At 38.3% G+C, this 19,675-nt stretch overlaps 1 protein-coding gene across 4 annotated transcripts in view; it reads left to right on the forward strand.

Moving 5' to 3' along the window:
* Nucleotides 1–9,168, forward strand: part of LOC126178712 (ATP-dependent helicase brm-like) — a 220,107-nt gene extending 210,939 nt beyond the window's left edge. For all 4 annotated transcript variants that reach the window (XM_049924555.1, XM_049924554.1, XM_049924552.1 and 1 more), the window contains 2 exons: nucleotides 848–1,019; nucleotides 8,412–9,168. In XM_049924555.1, coding sequence (XP_049780512.1) covers nucleotides 848–1,019; nucleotides 8,412–8,566 — 327 coding nt within the window. In that variant the 3' untranslated portion in view covers nucleotides 8,567–9,168. The remainder of the gene's footprint in view (nucleotides 1–847; nucleotides 1,020–8,411) is intronic.
* The last annotated feature ends 10,507 nt before the right edge of the window (nucleotides 9,169–19,675 follow it).

A 19,675-nucleotide genomic window follows, 5' to 3' on the forward strand; every position in this document is an offset into this window, starting at 1 on the left:
GCTGCTAGGCTAGTGGCAAGAAGTGGTGGCAGCCGTGACTGCAAGATTAGGGGAGTGATTGGAATGAAAGAAGCAATAGGAATGAGGGACTAGAGAAGCAGTGCACGTACTCAGCTGCACCCAGCCAGCAAGGATGCATAACGCCTCAATAAACTAACCATTTCATCTACTGAGACAGAAATGAGATTTTTCCAGTGTTTTTTCAAATTTCCGTTATTTCCAGAACCTGTGGGAACCCTGACTTCTGTTTCAGTGTTTCTTGATCAACACATAGTGCTAATGATGGATGTGTGGTATAGTGTCCATGGAACGTAAAACTTTGAACCTTCCTCTGTGCAGTGAAATGTAAAATGTTTTTCTGTCTTTCATAGTTTATCTTTAATAACCAGTTGAAATCTGTTCTTTCTTTTTCAATTTCACCATATGTCTAGGATTTGATGGGATATTTGTTGCATCTTGCATAAAAAAAATGAGTGTCTGTTCTCTACCTTCAACCAATAAAATCAAATCTATTAGAGGCAAAGTTCTCTGAAAACACCACTTGCACAAAACGTAGTTGGTAAATGTAGTAAGTAATACTGACCTTGTTCACTTGAAAGATAAGTTCAATAATATATAGACATGGGGAAAATTGATGTATCATTTATTGACCAGCACCATTAATAGCTGCAGTTTCTTTTTTGCTAATTCTAATTTCCTGTCCAGTATTGTGAAAGAGGTGACTTTAAAATTCACGGGACTGGTATTTTCTTGGTAAATATGCTCAAAGTGTTGTTGTCTTTATATATGTTTTATACAGATATTTATCTTGATTATTAAATCTACTATGTCCCCATTTTTAACATAGTACAGTACTGTCGATGACCTGGAGAGAGACTTCAATTTGATGTGCCGCAATGCACGAAAATACAATGAAGAATCGTCTTTGTTGCATGAAGACTCTATTGTACTGGAAAGTGTGTTCTCAACAGCGAGGCAGCAGGTGGAGTTAGAAGTACCATCCTGTGATTCTGATGCAGGTAAGTGCTTTTGATGTTCAAGCACACTTATTAAGTTGACTTCTTAAGAATTTACTTTGAGGACCTACTGATAAAATCCAGTGAGCATCTTTACGCTGCTCTTTCAAATATTGTTGCAACCAAATTAAAAACTGACAATTGCCTCATACTCAATTTAAAATTTAAGCCACATTGCCAGTTTCTCTCTCTCTCTCTCTCTCTCTCTCTCTCTCTCTCTCTCTCTCTCTGTGTGTGTGTGTGTGTGTGTGTGTGTGTGTGTGTGTGTGTGTGCGTGCGTGCGTGCGTGCGTGCGTGTGTGTTGACACTGACAGATAACATCCATATTGTTCAATGTTAGAGTGTGATATTATATAAAATAAGTATGTTGCAAACTACACTGTTGTCCAAAATTAAAGCAACAAACCACTATTTACCGTTCTTTGTCTAATTCACGATACAATCATACAAACTGTCAGCATATGTCCATGCAATTGGGTTCTGCACAGAAGGTAGCATTCCAGTCGACGGGCAACCATGCCAACGATGACGTCAGGGCACCAATCAAATGAGGTAGTGTTTGCCGGGTAGTCCTTATCCACAACTGCTGTGTACACAGTTACAAATGGTGCAGTATGGCACAGAGAAGCAGCCTACCAGACACTCTGCAGTGGAGGACAATAGGAAGAATGTGAGCAGGAGAATTCCAAACTGATATGGCCCAGTGGCTTAATGTGAATCATTCTGTTGTTTCTCAGATGCAGTGACAGTTTATAGAGACCGAAACTGTATCCCAAAGACCAGGCAGGACAGGACCGACCATTTGACATGAGAAAGAGAGGACTTTTATTTAGTTGTGAGGGCACAACAGTACCGCTTTAGTAGTGCATCGGCAACTGGCATCTGACCCCACAGTATCCACTGAGCATGTCGTAATGAGGCAAACAGTGTGCAGAAGGTTTAAAAACATTGGCCTTTATTGTTCACATGTTTACCTCTAACACATCTTCACAGAACGGAACATCTAGAGTGGAGTCGTTGACATGCCACCTGGACGGTCGAAAAGTGAGCCAATGTTCTTTTTGCAGATGAGTCCCGATTTGGTCCGGCGAATGATTCTCAATGGATTCACATCTGGAGGGAACATGGAACTCGATCTCAGGACCCAAAGAGTGTGGAAAGAGACCAACATCAAGGAGGACCCTAATGATGTGGGCAGTGATTATGTTAACCACGAACACCTCATCACGAAATTGTACAGATGAACTGGCAAGGTTTAACTGCTATCAGGTATTGAGACAAGATTTTGGGACCTATGTGCAGTTGTTGCCAGGTGCTGTGGGCCCAGACCTCATATTGATGGACGATAATGCTCAACCTTATAGAGTATGTGTGGTTGATGTTTTATTGGAAACAGAAGAAATTGCATGCATGGCATGGCTTTCTCGCTCTCCCGATTTGAATCCAATAGAGTATGTCTGGGATGCACTAGGGAGAATGATGGAATTACATTAAGAAGAGGGCAATTACTTATCCTACCCCTCATGTTTACTTCAACAGGCAGTCCATCGCTGTGGGTTGAATTTAATTCCACCCTGTCCTCACCTCTCTGGGGAGCATTCTTGTACATAGTTGAGCTAATAACCCCTAGTCCCTACATCTTTTTATGACAGCACTTTAAAAAGATAAAACTATATTAAACTTAAATAAAACACATTTGCTACTGGAACCCAGGAAGTACCCAATCTTGTACTGTTGTTGGGTAAAAAAATTGGAAATTTGTGGTAAGGTCTTGTGGGACCAAACTGCTGAGGTCATCGGTCCATAAGCCTACACACTACTTAATCTAACTTAAACTAACTTACGCTATGGACAACACACACACCCATGCCTGAGGGAAGACTCGAAACTGCAACGGGGGGAGCCGCACTGTTGGTTAAAAGCTAAGTGGAAAATTGTCACGTGAGTTTACTAAATGCAGATCCTGACAGCTCCTGCCAGATGATAATATGCTGATCTTTCCAATAAAATGCCAGAAAATATGGTTGTAGAACAAAAGTATATGTGGTGGTAAATTATGGACATGTTGGATGTTGGGTATGTTCATTGTATGTAGTGATGTGGGCACTGAGTAGATGTCAAATAATATGGTGCATAACTAACGGAGAAGGAAAACAGTATTTCCTTTTTGATAAGAGCGTGGAGTATGTGTAACTAATTACCTTCTAACCATCAAAGAAGTTCTGATAGTCTTAGACAAGAACCTTTCCTCTGAAATAGGATATTTTTCTTCCTCCCCCCCCCCCCCCCCCTAATGCTCCAGTGGCAGTGTTAGTGTGTGCACTGAGATTTCTGAATCATTGGAAAGGTTCACACTTACTGTGTTACTCTACAAAGCTATTAAACAAGAAGAAATATATTTGTGAATTATGGGATTATGAACATGTATTCCAAGGCATTATATTGTCTTTTAATGAATACACATAAGCTACTTTAGTAGATTTTGTGAAAGAATTTATTTTGGTTGTTTTTTAACTAACATCTCTTTCAGAAGTATTAATTGTATGGTGCATATAAGCTTAGTTGCTGCCTTGATTTACAATCCTGGAAAGAACTGTTGGTGATATAATTACTGGTGCTTGTCTCAACATGCAGTGCAATTGTAGTGGGCTCTCTTGCATTGTGTAGTTAAAGTCAGCAACTTTGTAAGCCTTTGAGCCCAAACAATGTGATGAAAAAAAATTAAAAATTTTCACATAATCTTTGTCACTGTAATAAGCAATGAATGCAAAAAGAAATTGGCAAAAAGTAAACACTCAGTTATTTAAGGATATTGTTTTCATAGATACGACCTCCATCTCAAAACTTCCATGACCACACAATGCCTATAATAAATTGTAGCCCTGAATAACAAGCAAAAATAGGCCCAAAATTTAAAAAATATTTGTATCAAAGTTATACTGCCAAAGTTATTTCAAAACCATTCATAAAAGCAGTAGTACAAACTCAAATTTATGTTACAATAACGTTAGATGTATTTCACATAGCACAACCTCTGTGCCAACTGTTACTTTGAATGCTATAAGTGACTACTGCAGTGTACTACATTCATGGTAGAAGTACCTCATTGTACCACTAGATGTCTCTGTCTTGCAACAGCATTGGAGGTTTCATGCTAAAACCTTGATAACATCCCCCCCTCCCCCCCCCCCCCAAAAAAAAGGATATATATATATATATATATATATATATATATATATATATATATATATATATATATATATATATATATATATATATATAATAGAGGGAAACGTTCCACGTGGGAAAAATATATTTAAAAAGAAAGATGTGAGACTTACCAAACAAAAGCGCTGGCAGGTCGATAGACACACAGATATTGTCTGTGTGTCTATCGACCTGCCATCTTTCTTTTTAAATATATATATATATATATATATATATATAAATTGAATGAATATGAATTTCACAAATGTCTGCTTGTGTCTCTGTATGTGTGGATGGATATGTGTGTGTGTGTGCAAGTGTATACCTGTCCTTTTTTCCCCCTAAGGTAAGTCTTTCCACTCCCGGGATTGGAATGACTCCTTACCCTCTCCCTTAAAACCCATATCCTTTTGTCTTTCCTTCTCCTTCCCTCTTTCCTGACGAGGCAACCGTTGGTTGCGAAAGCTAGAATTTTGTGTGTATGTTTGTTTGTGTGTCTATCAACCTGCTAGCGCTTTTGTTTGGTAAGTCTCATCATCTTTCTTTTTATATATATATATATATATATATAAATTGTGGTTTTGGGCTGAAACCAGTGGTATTCAGAGGGTTAAACAAATCCTCAGAGTAACGTTAGTTTGTATTTTAGTCATTACATTACTCTTACGCCACTTTTCTCTAGCCTAAAATGGTTTCCACATTCCATGCATTTGCTAATCAAAATGTTTACATAAAATAAAGAAGTGTATATGAACAATATATGGTTATAAACACCAACAAATATTTATTGACTGGATGCTGATGGCATTTTTACACGATCAGTGGATTTCTTCATTACATTAATACTTGTTCCACAGATCATGAATACGACAGTTTGTAATGATATGGAACTTGTCAATTTAACATAAGGGACACACACACACACACACACACACACACACACACAGAGAGAGAGAGAGAGAGAGAGAGAGAGAGAGAGAGAGAGAGAGAGTTACTACTTCATATCTTAAAAAATATTCTTTTGACTAGAAGGAGTTGACATTCAGAAATTCTTTTAATTTATTTTTCAATGTTGGTTGGCTGTCTGTCAGACTTTTAATGCTATTTGGAAAATGAGCAAAGATTTTTGTGCCTGCATAATTCACTCCTTTCTGCGCCAAAGTCTAATTTAACCCAGAATAGTGAAGATCATCCTTTCTTCTATTGTTGTATCTATACATTTCGCTATTATTTTTGAACTGGGATGGGTTGTTAATAATAAATTTCATAAGTGAATGTATGTTTCCAGCACATGAATTGTTGTTTCGTCCAATCATTTTATTTATGCAATACTTTTCTGATTTCATACTCCAAAGTAGGTACTAATATTTTTGAAATACATAATATTTGTTGTTTAGTGTAAGAAAAAGGGGAGGGGGGGACATGATACTAAAAACAATAACTTGTACAATACCCACACTGAGACAGCAACATACAGTTTCATTATCCACATAATAGAGTCTTTAAATAGTAAAATGTCACCAGTAGGAATATTCTGTGACTTATCCAAGGCATTTGAATGTTTGAACCATGACATTGTGTTAGAGAAATAACAATTCTGTGGTATAAATGGAACAGCATACGAGTGTTTTAAGTCATATCTACAGAACAGGAAGCAAAAAGTCTCTTTATATGCTTCAAGTGATTCAAAGGAGTTTGCCACTTCATCTAACTGGGGTGAAATTACATTAGGTGTTCCACAAGGTTCGATCATAGGTCCCCTCCTGTTCTTGATATATGTGAATGACCTCCCTTCATATGTGAAACAAGATGCTGAACTGACACTGCTTGCTGATGATACAAGCATAATTATTAAATCCAGTAAAAGAAAGTCCAATAGAAAGTGATACAAATAAGGTCTTTGCAAAAGTTATTAATTGGTTTTCTGCGAACGGGCTTGCTCTGAACTTTGAAAAAACACAGTACATCCAATTTTCTGCTGTAAAAAGTATAATTCCTTCAATAAACATAACACGTCAAAAGAAGTCAGTAGCCAGGGTAGAGCATACTTAAGTTTTTGGGTGTACATATAGATGAGAATCTTAATTGGAAAAGTCATATTTTGGATCTCCTAAAGCGACTTGGTTCAGCAACTTTTGCAATCAGATTAATTGCCAATTTTGAGGATGTAGAAATCAGTAAGCTAACATACTTTGCATACTTCCACTCTCTGATGTCATACAGAATAATATTCTGGGGCAACTCAACACTTAGGCAAAAGGTATTCACTGCTCAAAAGAAAGTAGTTAGTATAATGTGTGGGGTTCATAGTCGCACATCTTGTAGGCATCTGTTTAAAATGTTAGGAATCCTTACAACTGCTTCACAGTACATTTACTCAGTAATGAAATTTTTTCTCAACAACATGGACCAGTTTAAAATCAACAGCGACATTCATGACTACTATACCAGAAAAAAGAAAGACCTACACTATCCTTTACTTAACCTATCTGTGGCACAGAAAGGGGTAAAATATGCTGCAATAAAACTTTTTGATAAATTACCAGATGAAGTAAAATGTCTGACAGACAGCAGTAATAGTTTCAAAAACAAATTGAAATCATACCTCCTAGACAGCTCCTTCTATACCATAGATGAATTCTTGAATATGAGTAAATAAATCTAGAGATATAATATATGCATTTTGTGCCATTTAAGGGAATGGGATAGATAATAGAAATATTTAGGTATAACACTATAATGTAAACAAAAAAACTTGTTTCCTGTACACATTTCTTGTGCATTTAACACGTTCCACATCATAGCGGTTTTTCCGTGCTATTGATCAATGGAACACGTAACTAACTAACTTAATGCATTTTCCACCAAATACCTTATTACATGAGTATAAGATGACCCTGATTATAAGATGACACCCCCTTTTTTAAGACAGTTTTTGAGAAAAGTTTATTTTTAACATATTCTGGCTAATTAAAATTAGAAACTGTTTTATTGACATAAAATATCTGTCTAAAAAGTTAATATTATACCTCTTCTAAATGTATGTCAGTTATTGATTGTCTACATCATGATAACACAAGTCAAAATAAAATAAATGAAAAGAAATCGTTTGCGTTAATTTGCGGACTCCCGAAGGAGATTTTCACTCTGCAGTGGAGTGTGCGCTGATATGAAACTTCCTGACAAATAAAACTGCCTTTGCCTTTCACAGGCAAGTGCTCTACCTTCTGAGCTACCCAAGCACGACTCACAACCCGCCTTCACAGCTTCAATTATGCCAGTACCTCATCTCCTACCTTCCAAACTTCACAGAAGCTCTCCTGCAAACCTTGCGGAACTAGCACTCCTGGAAGAAAGGATATTGTAGAGACGTGGCTTATCCACAGCCTCTGGAAATATCCCCCAGGCTGTGGCTAAGCCATGTCTCCGCAATATCCTGCTTTTTTTGCAAATATGTAGCGACTTCTGAGTTTCTGGTTACCGTGGGAACATATTAGATTTCGCTTGTATCCTGACAGATTTCACTTACATATATATATGTACTGACGTGAGAATGTTCAATGTCTCTTGTTTCCAAAAATATCATCTGCCCACCCCTTTGTCATTGCTTGTATGGAGCCAGGAGCTGACACACCAATACAGGTTTGTAAGATGATAGAATTTACAGCTGTTTCCACCTGGGTTTCAAAAAAATTGTCAAATTTTCAGCAGAGCAATAGATTGTTGTATTGGCTAGTTAATAATTCCTCATGTATCCCTTGCACTAGAGCCTCACAAGTCAAATGTCATGATTGTGCGAACAAAGTCAATAATGTATCAAGCCTGTTCAAATACGAGTATCATTTGCCCAACCTCCCCTTCCAAATTCTTCAAAAGAAATTTGCACATGACCTCAATAGCCAAAGCTTCATCTGTAAATGTATTTTTCAAATGACGAATTTGGGAAAAAAATTGTCTTATAATTGGGTTAATACAGTAATCCTACATTAACAAAGCCTTGAAGCTCATTTTTAAAGTAAACACTTTGGATGTAAATAATTATGGCACTGGCACTCTTCAAAGGGCTACATACAGTCCCATTTCCTTTTAGACACACTGTAGAACAATTAATTGCTGCAGTAGCCATTTTAAAATGAGCAGTTTCATATTGTTGCAAGAGCCTAATTCAATTCTTATACTTCTTTTCAGTGGCTACAGAAGAAGTAGAAACTACAGAAGCTGCCACAGAGGGAGTGAAAGTACATATCAGACTGAAAACTGGTCGCAAAAGTCATAAAAAAATAGCAAGGAGACTTCATCATGAAAGTGAAGAAGAAGCTGATGATGGTCCCCCTTTATCTTAACTTAACAATAGAGGATACTGACCAGTGAGATGTTTATAATTTCTGCCAGCACTGCATTCATTTAACTTGAAAACTATTATTAAACATGAAAGTAACATATGTTGTTATTGCTTGGTGTGTTGCCATCCTCAGTTTACATTGTCTATTTATAGATGTTTGTCACATGGAACTTTACATAGCTTTCAGTAATTTCAATGCTTAATTTTGACATAAGCATGAAAGAAACCATCATTTGCCAATCTACTGTAGCAAATACTCAAGTTATCTTTTTACATCACTGCAATTGATATATGTTGTATTGTATCAAATAGAACAAAAAAGTGTCAGAAATTGCAAATATCATTTACTTTCCTTGAAGAATCACTAAATCATGCTTCATACAATGTTGCTTTAGTGTTTGCCTCAAATATAATGTTAATTCTGTCATACTTCACAATTTCACATATTACCTGATATCTATAATATAGGCAGAGTTCTTTGGTAGAATAATTTGAAATATTGACATTCTAGACTGTGAGAACAGTCCCATGTGCTGTATGTTTCCTGATGAAATATGTGTATCCTACCATATTAATTCAATAAATGTGATACATTCTTGTTCATTTTTGTTTCAATATATTGTAAAAAATATGCAGTTTTATGAATCGTGGAAAAAATTTGTACGGTGTCAAAAGAACTCATTTTCCAAGTCTAATGTGCTCTATCACTTAGCCCACAAAAATTGTGTGTTTGTTGTTCGTGCATCCATTCTCTTCTGCTACCTAATGTAATTTGTGAAAGAGGAACTCCATTTATTGATAATTACTTTCAATTTTACTCAATAATAATATGAAATTTTATTTCATAAGGTGATACCAATGTCTTTCAAATTATATTAGTTAAAACTCAGTAAACATTACCAGATGAGGAACATTGATGACTGTGCTTCTCACAAAAACACATTCTGCAAACAACTGTGAATGCACAATGGACTGTATGTCCCACTGTACCAGTTAGTAGGGCTTTTCTTCATTTCATTCATGCATGGAGCATAGCAAAAATGATTGTTTAAATGCCTCTGTGCATGCTGTAATTTATCTAATCTTATCCTCATGGTCCCTATGGAAGTGATACGTAGGTGGCTGTTGTATACTCCTACAGTCATCATCTAAAGCCAGTTCTTGAAACTTCATTAGTAGATTTTTGTAGGATAGTTTCCATCTGTCTTCAAGAGTATGCCAGTTCAGTTATTTCAACATATCAGTGACACTCTCCCACAGACCAAACAAACCTGTGACCATTCGTGCTGCCCTTCTCTGTATACATTCAACATCCCCTGCTCTTGCTATTTGGCACGAGCCCCACACACTTGGGCAATATTCTACAATGGCTCGCACAAATAACTTGTAAGCAGTCTCCTTTGTAACTACTTACATTTCCCTGTATTCTACCAATAAACTGAAGTCTGCTAATAATGCACTTCTGAAAGGGTAGTGCCTGGAACTGGTAGTACAAATAAAATAATTTTAAACATGACCTTGTGGAATAATGTTCTTCAAATTTATTGGGTCCCACAGGACCCAGAAGAATTTAATTTTAATCAATTTACACTTACTATATTGTATGTAAACTAAATCCTCTCAGTCTAGAACAGCATTTTTGTTAATTAGGTATTAAGTTTAGATAGCTGAGCAAATGAAATACCGTATTTACTCGAATCTGAGCCGCACTCGAATCTAAGCCGCCCCCGAAAAATGAGACTCGAAATAAAGGGAAAAAAATTTTCCCGAATCTAAGCTGCACCTGAAATTTGAGACTCGAAATTCAAGGGAAGAGAATAATTTAAGGCCGCACCTCCAAATCGAAACAAAGTTGGTCCATTGTAATATGAAAGACAATTTAGGTCGAATGAATGGCGATACACCTACAGTAGTTTGGTTCGAGTCGTAAGCTTAGCAGTTAAGCTTTACCAGGTAGCCATTGCTACGTGTCAGGCGCTCCGTCCGTATTTATACGGGTACCCTTCCTTTTTCACGTGCTTCGTCTGGTTTAAATCGATTGTTTATTTTGCTTTGATCTGATAAGTGTCGTTTTCTTTGTTATAGGTGTTTACATCACTGTAAGCTGAAAATACACTGTACTGTGTCATGCATTGTTCGTCGCATTCTGATAGTGCGTGTTTACGGCCTGTCACCACTCGCAGCGGCATGGCTTGCTTTTGTGCGCGCTACCGCCGCTTACAAAAAAAAAAGGAGAGGAATCATCTCATTGGCGAAACAATGGCAAGAGACTGCTATTTGTTGCTATTTGTTGTTACTTACTCTGCTGCTTTCTTTGATAATGATCAACAGGAACCAAATAATAGACTGCATATGATAGATCATGTTCTGAACGAGAGTTAGGCGAAAATTTTTCTCCATTTGAAAATCTTTGTGGCCGCTTCTTTAGTACATCAAATTCTGCACAGAAATGAGAGTCATCTGAGATTTAAAAATCTAGTCAGTTGCCGTTCTTCATTTCTGACTGTATCACTATTAGGCATAAGAATAATACAAATATAAGCATGAAATAATACATATATTCTTCCGCGTTTGCTGTTGTCTCACTCTAGTTTTGTAGTTTATTAGGCAGATAGGATTTAAATGAGATAGCAGCAAACACAAAAGAATACATGGCAAAATGTTTATATTTGTATTATTCTTATGGTGAAGAGAATACTGTATGTGATTCATATTTCATCAGGTTCCTATTTATTAGCAACCATTTCTTCTCACAGGTAGGAAAAAATTCAGAACGTAGAGTTGGCCGTATTGACAAACATCTCAAACGGTCTTGCCAGTCGGATTTTCGTAGTACATTGAAATTCTGCTACATTCGAAGATGAACAATACGGAATTTGTATTTACTTCGTTGGATAATGTATGAAAATGCAGTGGTCGAAACTCGGGGTGGAGAAAAAAGCTCGTCTTCCACCTTTTTTTAAAATTTATTTACTGACGCAGATGTTTTGGCGCCAGTATTTATCTTTGTGCCTACAAAGCATGCTTGTGTAGCGCTACATATATTCGACGGCAGAAGTTAGTTGTGGCGGCACCTACCAACATTTTTGAGAACTTCCGCTTGCTTTGCACTCGATTCTAAGCCGCAGGCGGTTTTTTGGATTACAAAAACCGGAAAAAAAGTGCGGCTTAGATTCGAGTAAATACGATATATTGTGCAACTGTAAAGGACACTTTCAGGCGGCCAGTCACGAAATTAGAGAGCTATAGAGTTATGATGAGGCAATTAGTGATGGGCAATTGACACATTTTCTGACTGTAAAATGGGTGTTTATTAGAGTATACATAAATGGAATGAAAATAAACTTTCAGGGTTGGGTGGATAGATGGGGAGAGAGGCAGGAGGCAGGAAGAGGGTTTGTGGATTGGCAGCTAGCAGCTCGGATGGAGACAACAAGTTTGTTGGCTAGGAATGCGGGAGGGAGGGTTAGGATGCAGCACACAGTGAAGGTGACATGGATTGGAGGGGGTGACAGAACAGAGAAAGGGGAAGCTGTTGGGTGAAGGTTGTGGGGTTTATGGAGATTGAGGCCGGGAAGGTTACCATAGCAAAGGATGCGTTGCAGAAGCACGTCTTCCAAGGCATGGGGATCACAGAACTGCTTCCACAATCCAAACTACATACATCACATTTCCAAAATAGAAACGCTTGCCCTCCAATATCTGGAAGAGCAGTCCGGACACCACCTCCAAAAATTGTCCAACCTGTTGACTTCTTACTCCCACCTTGGATCACCGTTACGCATCAATGGCTATCGTACCCATACTGAATCCCTTGTCTCAGAGCAGAGTTCAGTAGCAGCAGCAGTTTATTGTTTGCACCCAGATTATATACATTGTTTAGTTTAGTGGCATTCCTAAGTGTTCAAGTGAACAGTAGTAGTTTTTTTTTAACTGTTTGTAGTTGTGATATTTATCTTGTTGTAAGATTTTTGTATTTTTGATCGTTTGAGTAGAATGAGTTTAACATATTAGGTTAGTGATACATTACCTATGGTACAGACAAACATTGTTTAAAGAAGGATAGGAACTGTGCGAATTGGGTATGGATACAGGGAGAATTGGCCACTGTCCACAAATAGCCGGAAGCTATTTTGGCTAAGGTCGATAGGCTTCAATGTGCTGCTCTGAGCTAAGGTTGTGTTGGTGTATCTGAGACAAATGCTTTGACACCTCCGGAGCCTATAGCATCACCTGAGCCCCCAATACTGCTGCGTCTTCTGACTTGCATGTCCCAGATGGTCAACATTTACCTGACAGTGATTGGTGAACAGCAACAGGGTCACAATTCTCTGGGTGGAAGGCGAAAGTGGGTATCACGTGTACAGCTGTCCCCTTAATATCTTAAAAAGAGGCGTGAGGTACTGTCTACTGCTGAAAGTACTGTAACGTTCCTTAAAAAATGTGAAATAAAACTTTACAATTACGTTGAATGAAGTCTGAACTGTGGAATGGGCACAAAACTCTATTTGTCATGTGGCGTGTTGTAACTGCAAGTGGTGTACTTACTTGTTAGCAAAGCTTTAAGAATCGATTGGGCTATGCAACTCCCAGTGACAATAAAGAAACAGAGTCAATGCAAAATACATTGAGCCCCTTAGGCACTGAATCATCTGGCACTGCTCACATAACAAATAAATTAAATTGTCTTACCTCTAAGGCAGTGAGTAACGCGATATATTCTGGTCTCTGAAAAAAAATATGAATGCTAGCTACAGGCTCAGCAGTGTGCAATGCTGGCCGTAATACTTGAAATGCACATGAAATTCATTTGGCTGATAAATGAGAACATTTAAGAAAATCCAACTTCTTTGAAAAATATATGACCTGGACTGGGAGGCGGTACTGATTATGGTGACTTACTAACACTCAGTTTTTTTAGTAAAATTATATTGCAAGTTAAGTTTGCCTTTTGAAAAACATCTGACAAAGTTACATTACACACAATTGATTCACAAACAATGAGATTTAAACAGCAAGTATTATCAAACTTAATTAATAAAAAAAAAAAAAATAAAATAAAATAAAATAAAAAAAACGTAAATCATCAGATTACATACTGCTCTGTTAACAAATTTTAAAAGCATTACAAAAATGAAATATCTAACTAGCCTTTTGATCAAAAATGTTTACGTACATTCTGGTGTTACTCAACAATTACAAATTATAAGCCAACTCATCGGTACTAACACGCTGGCAAAAACAGAAATCATAATTATTTAAATCTTTACCTTGCTTACATGAAGACTTCTGCTTCCAAGTTCAACAATATTGACGTACCTAAATTAATCTAACTCATGGTGGCTTCACACAGCACACCGCAGAAACTGTTTACTCCATCGTCTTTCTGTCACAGACAGCTACCTACAACTGTGCGCCCAGCACTCTCTTATTCCTACAAAACAGTACAGTATCTTTGGCTCTGCGGTCGTGCACAGGCAGCGATCCGCATTATCGAGCCTATCGGAGACTTTCATTGTTTATAGTATACTAGTTTCATTTTAATTTATTAATATTCTTATCTTATTTAGGTGCCACATACAAGTGTGCCCAGTATACTCCTTTCAGTACATGTGAGCCAGCAAAAGACACCTCACCTGTTGCAAATGTGGTGAGTCTTTCTGAGAGGTCTGGACAAGCACGAAAAGTAGGACTGCTTGTCACTGGGAGCTCCAGTGTTAGACAGTTGATAAAGCTCCTTGGGGAAATAGCGGACATGTCATGAAAGGACGTTCATGTTTACACTATTTGCTTTCCGCAAGCTTTCATCTGAAATGTGGACTGCATATCATGGCTCGTGTCAGCATGAATGACACCTTCCCCTGATTTTGGAGGCCGTCCTCAGTTCCTACAAGGAGTCAGCCAATTTGGTGAAGGCAGCTAGTCTCGCCCATGGGGCGGAAGCAGAACTATAGTTTCGCAGCATCCTTACCAGAACTTATTGTGGTCTTCTTGTTTGGAGGAAGTGTAAGGGCTTAAACCAGATGTTCAGACAATTCTATGACAACCTTGTATATGGGTTTCTCAACTTCCAGTATCAGGTGGAGACTTATAAGACACCCTTAATACGTCAGGTGTGCACTACACGCAGGAAGCAGCTACTAGGGTAGCAGAGTACATGTGGCATGCACATGTGAGTTTTTTTAGGATACGGAAATCTCCCACAGATCCGATAGGATATGTTCTAAATCCAGAATGGCAACATTTGTCTTAGCCGTTAGCAGAAAGAAAATGTTAATATGGTAATAGTTAACTGCAGGAATTGTCTATGGAAAAGTCCTGGAACTAGTCTCGCTTATAAACTGTAACATGCCCACATATACTAGGAACAGAAAGCAGGCTGAAACCTGATGTCAATAGCAATGAAGTTCTAAACTTCAGATGTAACATATATCACAAAGATAGGTTGAATGCTGGTGGTGAAGGCATGTTTATAAGCATTAATAATATGATAATATCTTGTGAGATTAGCACAGATTCCTAAAGCAAAATAATTTCAGTGAAGACAAGTTTTAAGGTGGATCAAATATGGCCATTGGATACTTTATAGATCCCCTGCCTCAGGAGCAGTACTGGTGGAACACCTGAGCAGAAACTAGAAAAATATGTAGCATGATTTCGTGGTCCCATTGTAGTGTTAGGTGGATATTTCAACAGCTATAGACGGTGACTCAAGAGATTATGGTTGGTAGTAGAGACAGATAATCATGTGAAATTCTTCTAAATGCCTTATGCAAAAGTTACCTTGAGCAGTTAACCAGAGGACCATCTTGTAAAGGTAACATCTTAGATCTGCTGTAGACAAACAGAGCCAAGCATTTCAACTCAGTTAGCACAGACCAGGGAATCAGTTATCGTAAGGCCATTACAGCGTCACTGAATAGCGCTGTAAACAGGAATACAAAGAAAGGTTGGAAGACCTTCATGCTTAGCAAGAGTGACAAGAAACGGATTTCAGATAACTTCAGCTGTAAGCATCAAAATTCTCCAGCACTAATAACATGGAGTATCAATGGACAAAGCTCTAGAGCATTGTACAATAAGCTTCAGACAGGTATGTGTCAAGCAAAGTTGTGAGGGATGGAAAAGACCCGCTGTGGTTTGTCAGTCACATTAGCAATCTGCTATGAAGACACAGAGAGCTTCACTGCAAATTTAAATATAGCCAGACCTCACAGATAAACAAAAACTAAACAAAGCCAAAATTAGCATAAGGAAAACTAAACGTGAAGTGTTCAATGAGCTTGAAAGTATCATTCTGTCTCCCGACTTGACAGAAAATGGTTAGAAGTTCAGGTCTTATGTTAAATCAGTGCACATATAGAAGCCATTTGTCCATGTAATTTGTAACCATAATGACACTGAAACAGAGGATAATGCAAAAAAAGGCTGAAATATTAAACATCTTTTTCTAAAACTGCTTCAGATAAGAAGATTGTGCTGTAGTGTCACCTTTAAATGATTGCAAAAATGAGAAAATGGCCCTGGAGTAGAAAAGAAACTGAAATCACTGAGCAGAGGGAAAGCTCCTGGGCCTGATGGGATACCAGTATGAGTCTTCGTAGAGTATGTGAAAGAATGTGCCTGTCTAGCAGCAGTGTACTGTATGTCTGGAGGAGTCAGGTGTTCCTAATAATTGGAAAAAAGCATTTCATTCCATTTTCAAGAAGGATCCTCGAACAACCAAACACAAAACCCTAGGCCTATATCTGTAATGTCCGTCTGTTGTATTTTGAGACTTCTTTACACTTGCATATTATGACATTTCTAGAGTCCAAAAATCTCCTCTTTAGAAATTAACATGGATTCCGAAAACAAAAGTTGTATGAAACGTTTTTTAATTTATTCATTCACAAGATCCAGATGGCGGCAGATAACAGTATCCAGGTTGACACTGTGTTGCCAGTCTGTAAGGCATTTGATATAGTTCCACACTGTTGCCTTTTGCACAAAATAAGATCAACTGTGTAACTGGATTGAATAGTTTCTAGCAAACGAAACACAGCTTGTCATTCTTAATGGAGAGAAGTCAAAGATGTAAAAGTAGCTTTAGGCATATATCAAGGAATTATAGGTACATTGCTTTTCACAATATGTATAAATGCAGACTGAAGCAATGAATGAATGAAAATTTGAACCCAAGTCTCCTGCTCATTAGGCAGATGCACTAACCACTACACCAACCTGACACATTAGCTTCACACAACTGCATGGACTGCACTAGCACATCTCACTCCACAATTCAAATTCCCATTCAAGTCTCAGCCCACTTGGTGTTCCCTTCAAGTTAACGGGGAATAGCAAGTGGGCTGAGGCTTGAATGGTAATTTGGATTGATTGAGTAGGGAGGCATACCAGGGTAATCCATGCAGTTGTGCAAAGCCACTATGCCAGGGTAGCGTATTGGTTAGCACATCTGCCTAGTGAGCAGGAGACATGGGTTCAAATCTTGGCCGTAGTACAAATTTTCTTTCACCACTCCAGTCTGCATATATATACATCATGTATGTCTGAGAGTTGGAAGGCCTCTGGAACTATATTGTTTCATTTGGTTTTTGCAATATATAAATGGCAACTTGAAAGGTCTCTGGAACTATATTGTTTCATTTGATTTTCACAATATATAAATGGCGTAGTAGACAACATCATTAGAACATCAAACAAATCCAAAACACTGTTAGTATCCTTTCAACTGCAGTGTTACGTGGCTTTATGCTTAATTACAGACTTACTATTTTATCAGTTGATTCATTTTCACCACGTAACGCCCGCTGTTTACGTCCTCCTTCGTTGCTGAGTGATGTATCACTTTTCGTTCTGACGCCGCAACTCTTCCTTTCCTATATATTTACTACTTTTTATCTATATAAATGATGACCTATTGGTTTTGCCATTTAACAACTTTTTAATAACTGTGGAAGTATTACAGGCATCGAGTCCCACCTAATGTGTCACCCGCCTATACGTTTTACATGAACCTTTCAAGACTCGATCGATCTGTTTACAACGAGAAAGCAGAATATCTCTTCCTTTGACGTTGTCCAACAACGACCTAGGAAGCTCGACGCACTCGCAGCCCAGGCTCTTCCATGGCTCGCAGTAGTTTGCAGCATTCATTTTACTCCTTGCCCACTTGCCGCTACGTCGAACTTTCGTGGTGATTGTTGGGCAACGTCTTCCACGTTATGTGCAACATAAATAAACTTTCTTCCCACAGTATTTCTGAAACCCAAAACCAAACTTAAAGAACATAATAATAATAATAATAACTGTTCTTACAATTATTCGTATAAGTCTTGGTCGATTTAATGAGGGGTGGGACAGGCCTAAGCCTTGTGACACCACACAACCAAAAACCTCAATCCCACAAAAGTTTCAGTCCTATCCAAAGACCTCACCCTCAACCAGACACGCAAGTTTAATCGTGTTGAAGTTGTCAAAGACCTGCTCTATTTCCAGCCCCTGAAGTGGAAACTACTTTTTTTACCAATTCCTCCAACCTAATCCCAACATTGAACCTCGCTTCTCCCACTTCATACCACCATCCAACCATGACCCTCCCCCACCTCCCTCCTTACCACCCCTTGGTCCTTCCAAGAATTCATTATCTCCTGCTTGGCTTCACCAACATTCCACGTGCCCCTTCCTAAGAAGAAAACTAATCTCTCAACGGAAGGAAGGTCCAGACCTAATCATCCTCCCTGCAGACAAAGGATCCATCTCAGGAGTGATGAACCACAGTGACAACATGCCTGACTTAACCACCTACAAGCTCTGCCATAGTGATCCCTTTGCAAAAGTCAAATATAATCTCCAGTCCCTATTGAAACACCTAAGTCCATCCCAGAACCACCCTCCTGAGTCCATTTCTCTCCACAACCCAATGACAACATGCATACCCATCTTCTACATGTTTGCCTAAGTCCAAAAACCCAACAATTGTGGACATTCCATTGTAGGTGTTATTGTGCCACTGCTGAAAGAATTTCCACTTTCCATCACCAACAGTGTGAACCAATTGCTTGAAACCCTGCCTCTCACATTAAAGACAATAACCATTTCCTTCACCGATTTACCACCATCCCTACCCCTTTATGTCCTGGATCCCCAATCGTCACTGTTGATGCCACCTTCCTATATATCGACATCAGAATGAATGACTACTATCAAACTGGCCAAGAACAGTGCTGACCACCCAGTGGCACAACGTACAGCCGAGCACAACATACGTAGTTTCAGTGGCTGCTTCAGAATCTGGATCTTCTGGATGCATCTTTTCTAAGGGTACGTTTATGCTGCCTTCTCGCAGCTGGCAGCTCGCTGCTGGCACACGGCACCTCGCTGCTCGCCGGCAGCCTTGTCGTATGTACGCTGCAGGCACCTCACTGATCGCCGTGTGTATTCATCCTTCAGCTATTACATTACAGGAAAGTGCACAACTTTAGTGGTGTCAAGTGTAAAACATGTGCTCCACATCGTCTGACGACAATGACAGTGATTCATTCGCTACAAAAATGTGGTTGTTGGAAAGGAGACGGAAGAGGAAGTACGGAGTGCACCCTTTGAATGCTGAATGTCCTCACTACGGATACTTTCACAAGTATTACCAACAGCTCAAAAACTATCCAGATCACTTTTTCAGACATTTACGAATGTCGCAAGACACTTTCCAGTACAATCTAAATCTCATCGAACCAGGAATAGCTAAACAGATGAAGATTCGGCCCAACATTGTTAATGCAATTTCTGTGGAGGAGCGCCTGGTACTCAATCTGAGGTAATATTCGTCAGATTTTATTTATGTCTACTTTATATACTACATCTGCCATCTGCTTAGGGTTGTCCTAATAGTAAAATTTATAACTTAGATGTAACTATAACTTTAAAAAATATTACACCTAGTTACTAATGATAGATCCTGTACCATATTTTTCTGCTGCATGATTTTGAATTACAGGGATACGAAAGACTAACATGATAGCTACAAATGAAAACAATAATAAATACATTTCTGATAGTTTTATTTTATTTTAACCAATTCTAACTACATTTCAAAAGTGCTTTATAATGT

The sequence above is a fragment of the Schistocerca cancellata genome, chromosome 1, assembly GCF_023864275.1.
Source record: "Schistocerca cancellata isolate TAMUIC-IGC-003103 chromosome 1, iqSchCanc2.1, whole genome shotgun sequence".
NCBI lineage: Eukaryota > Metazoa > Arthropoda > Insecta > Orthoptera > Acrididae > Schistocerca > Schistocerca cancellata.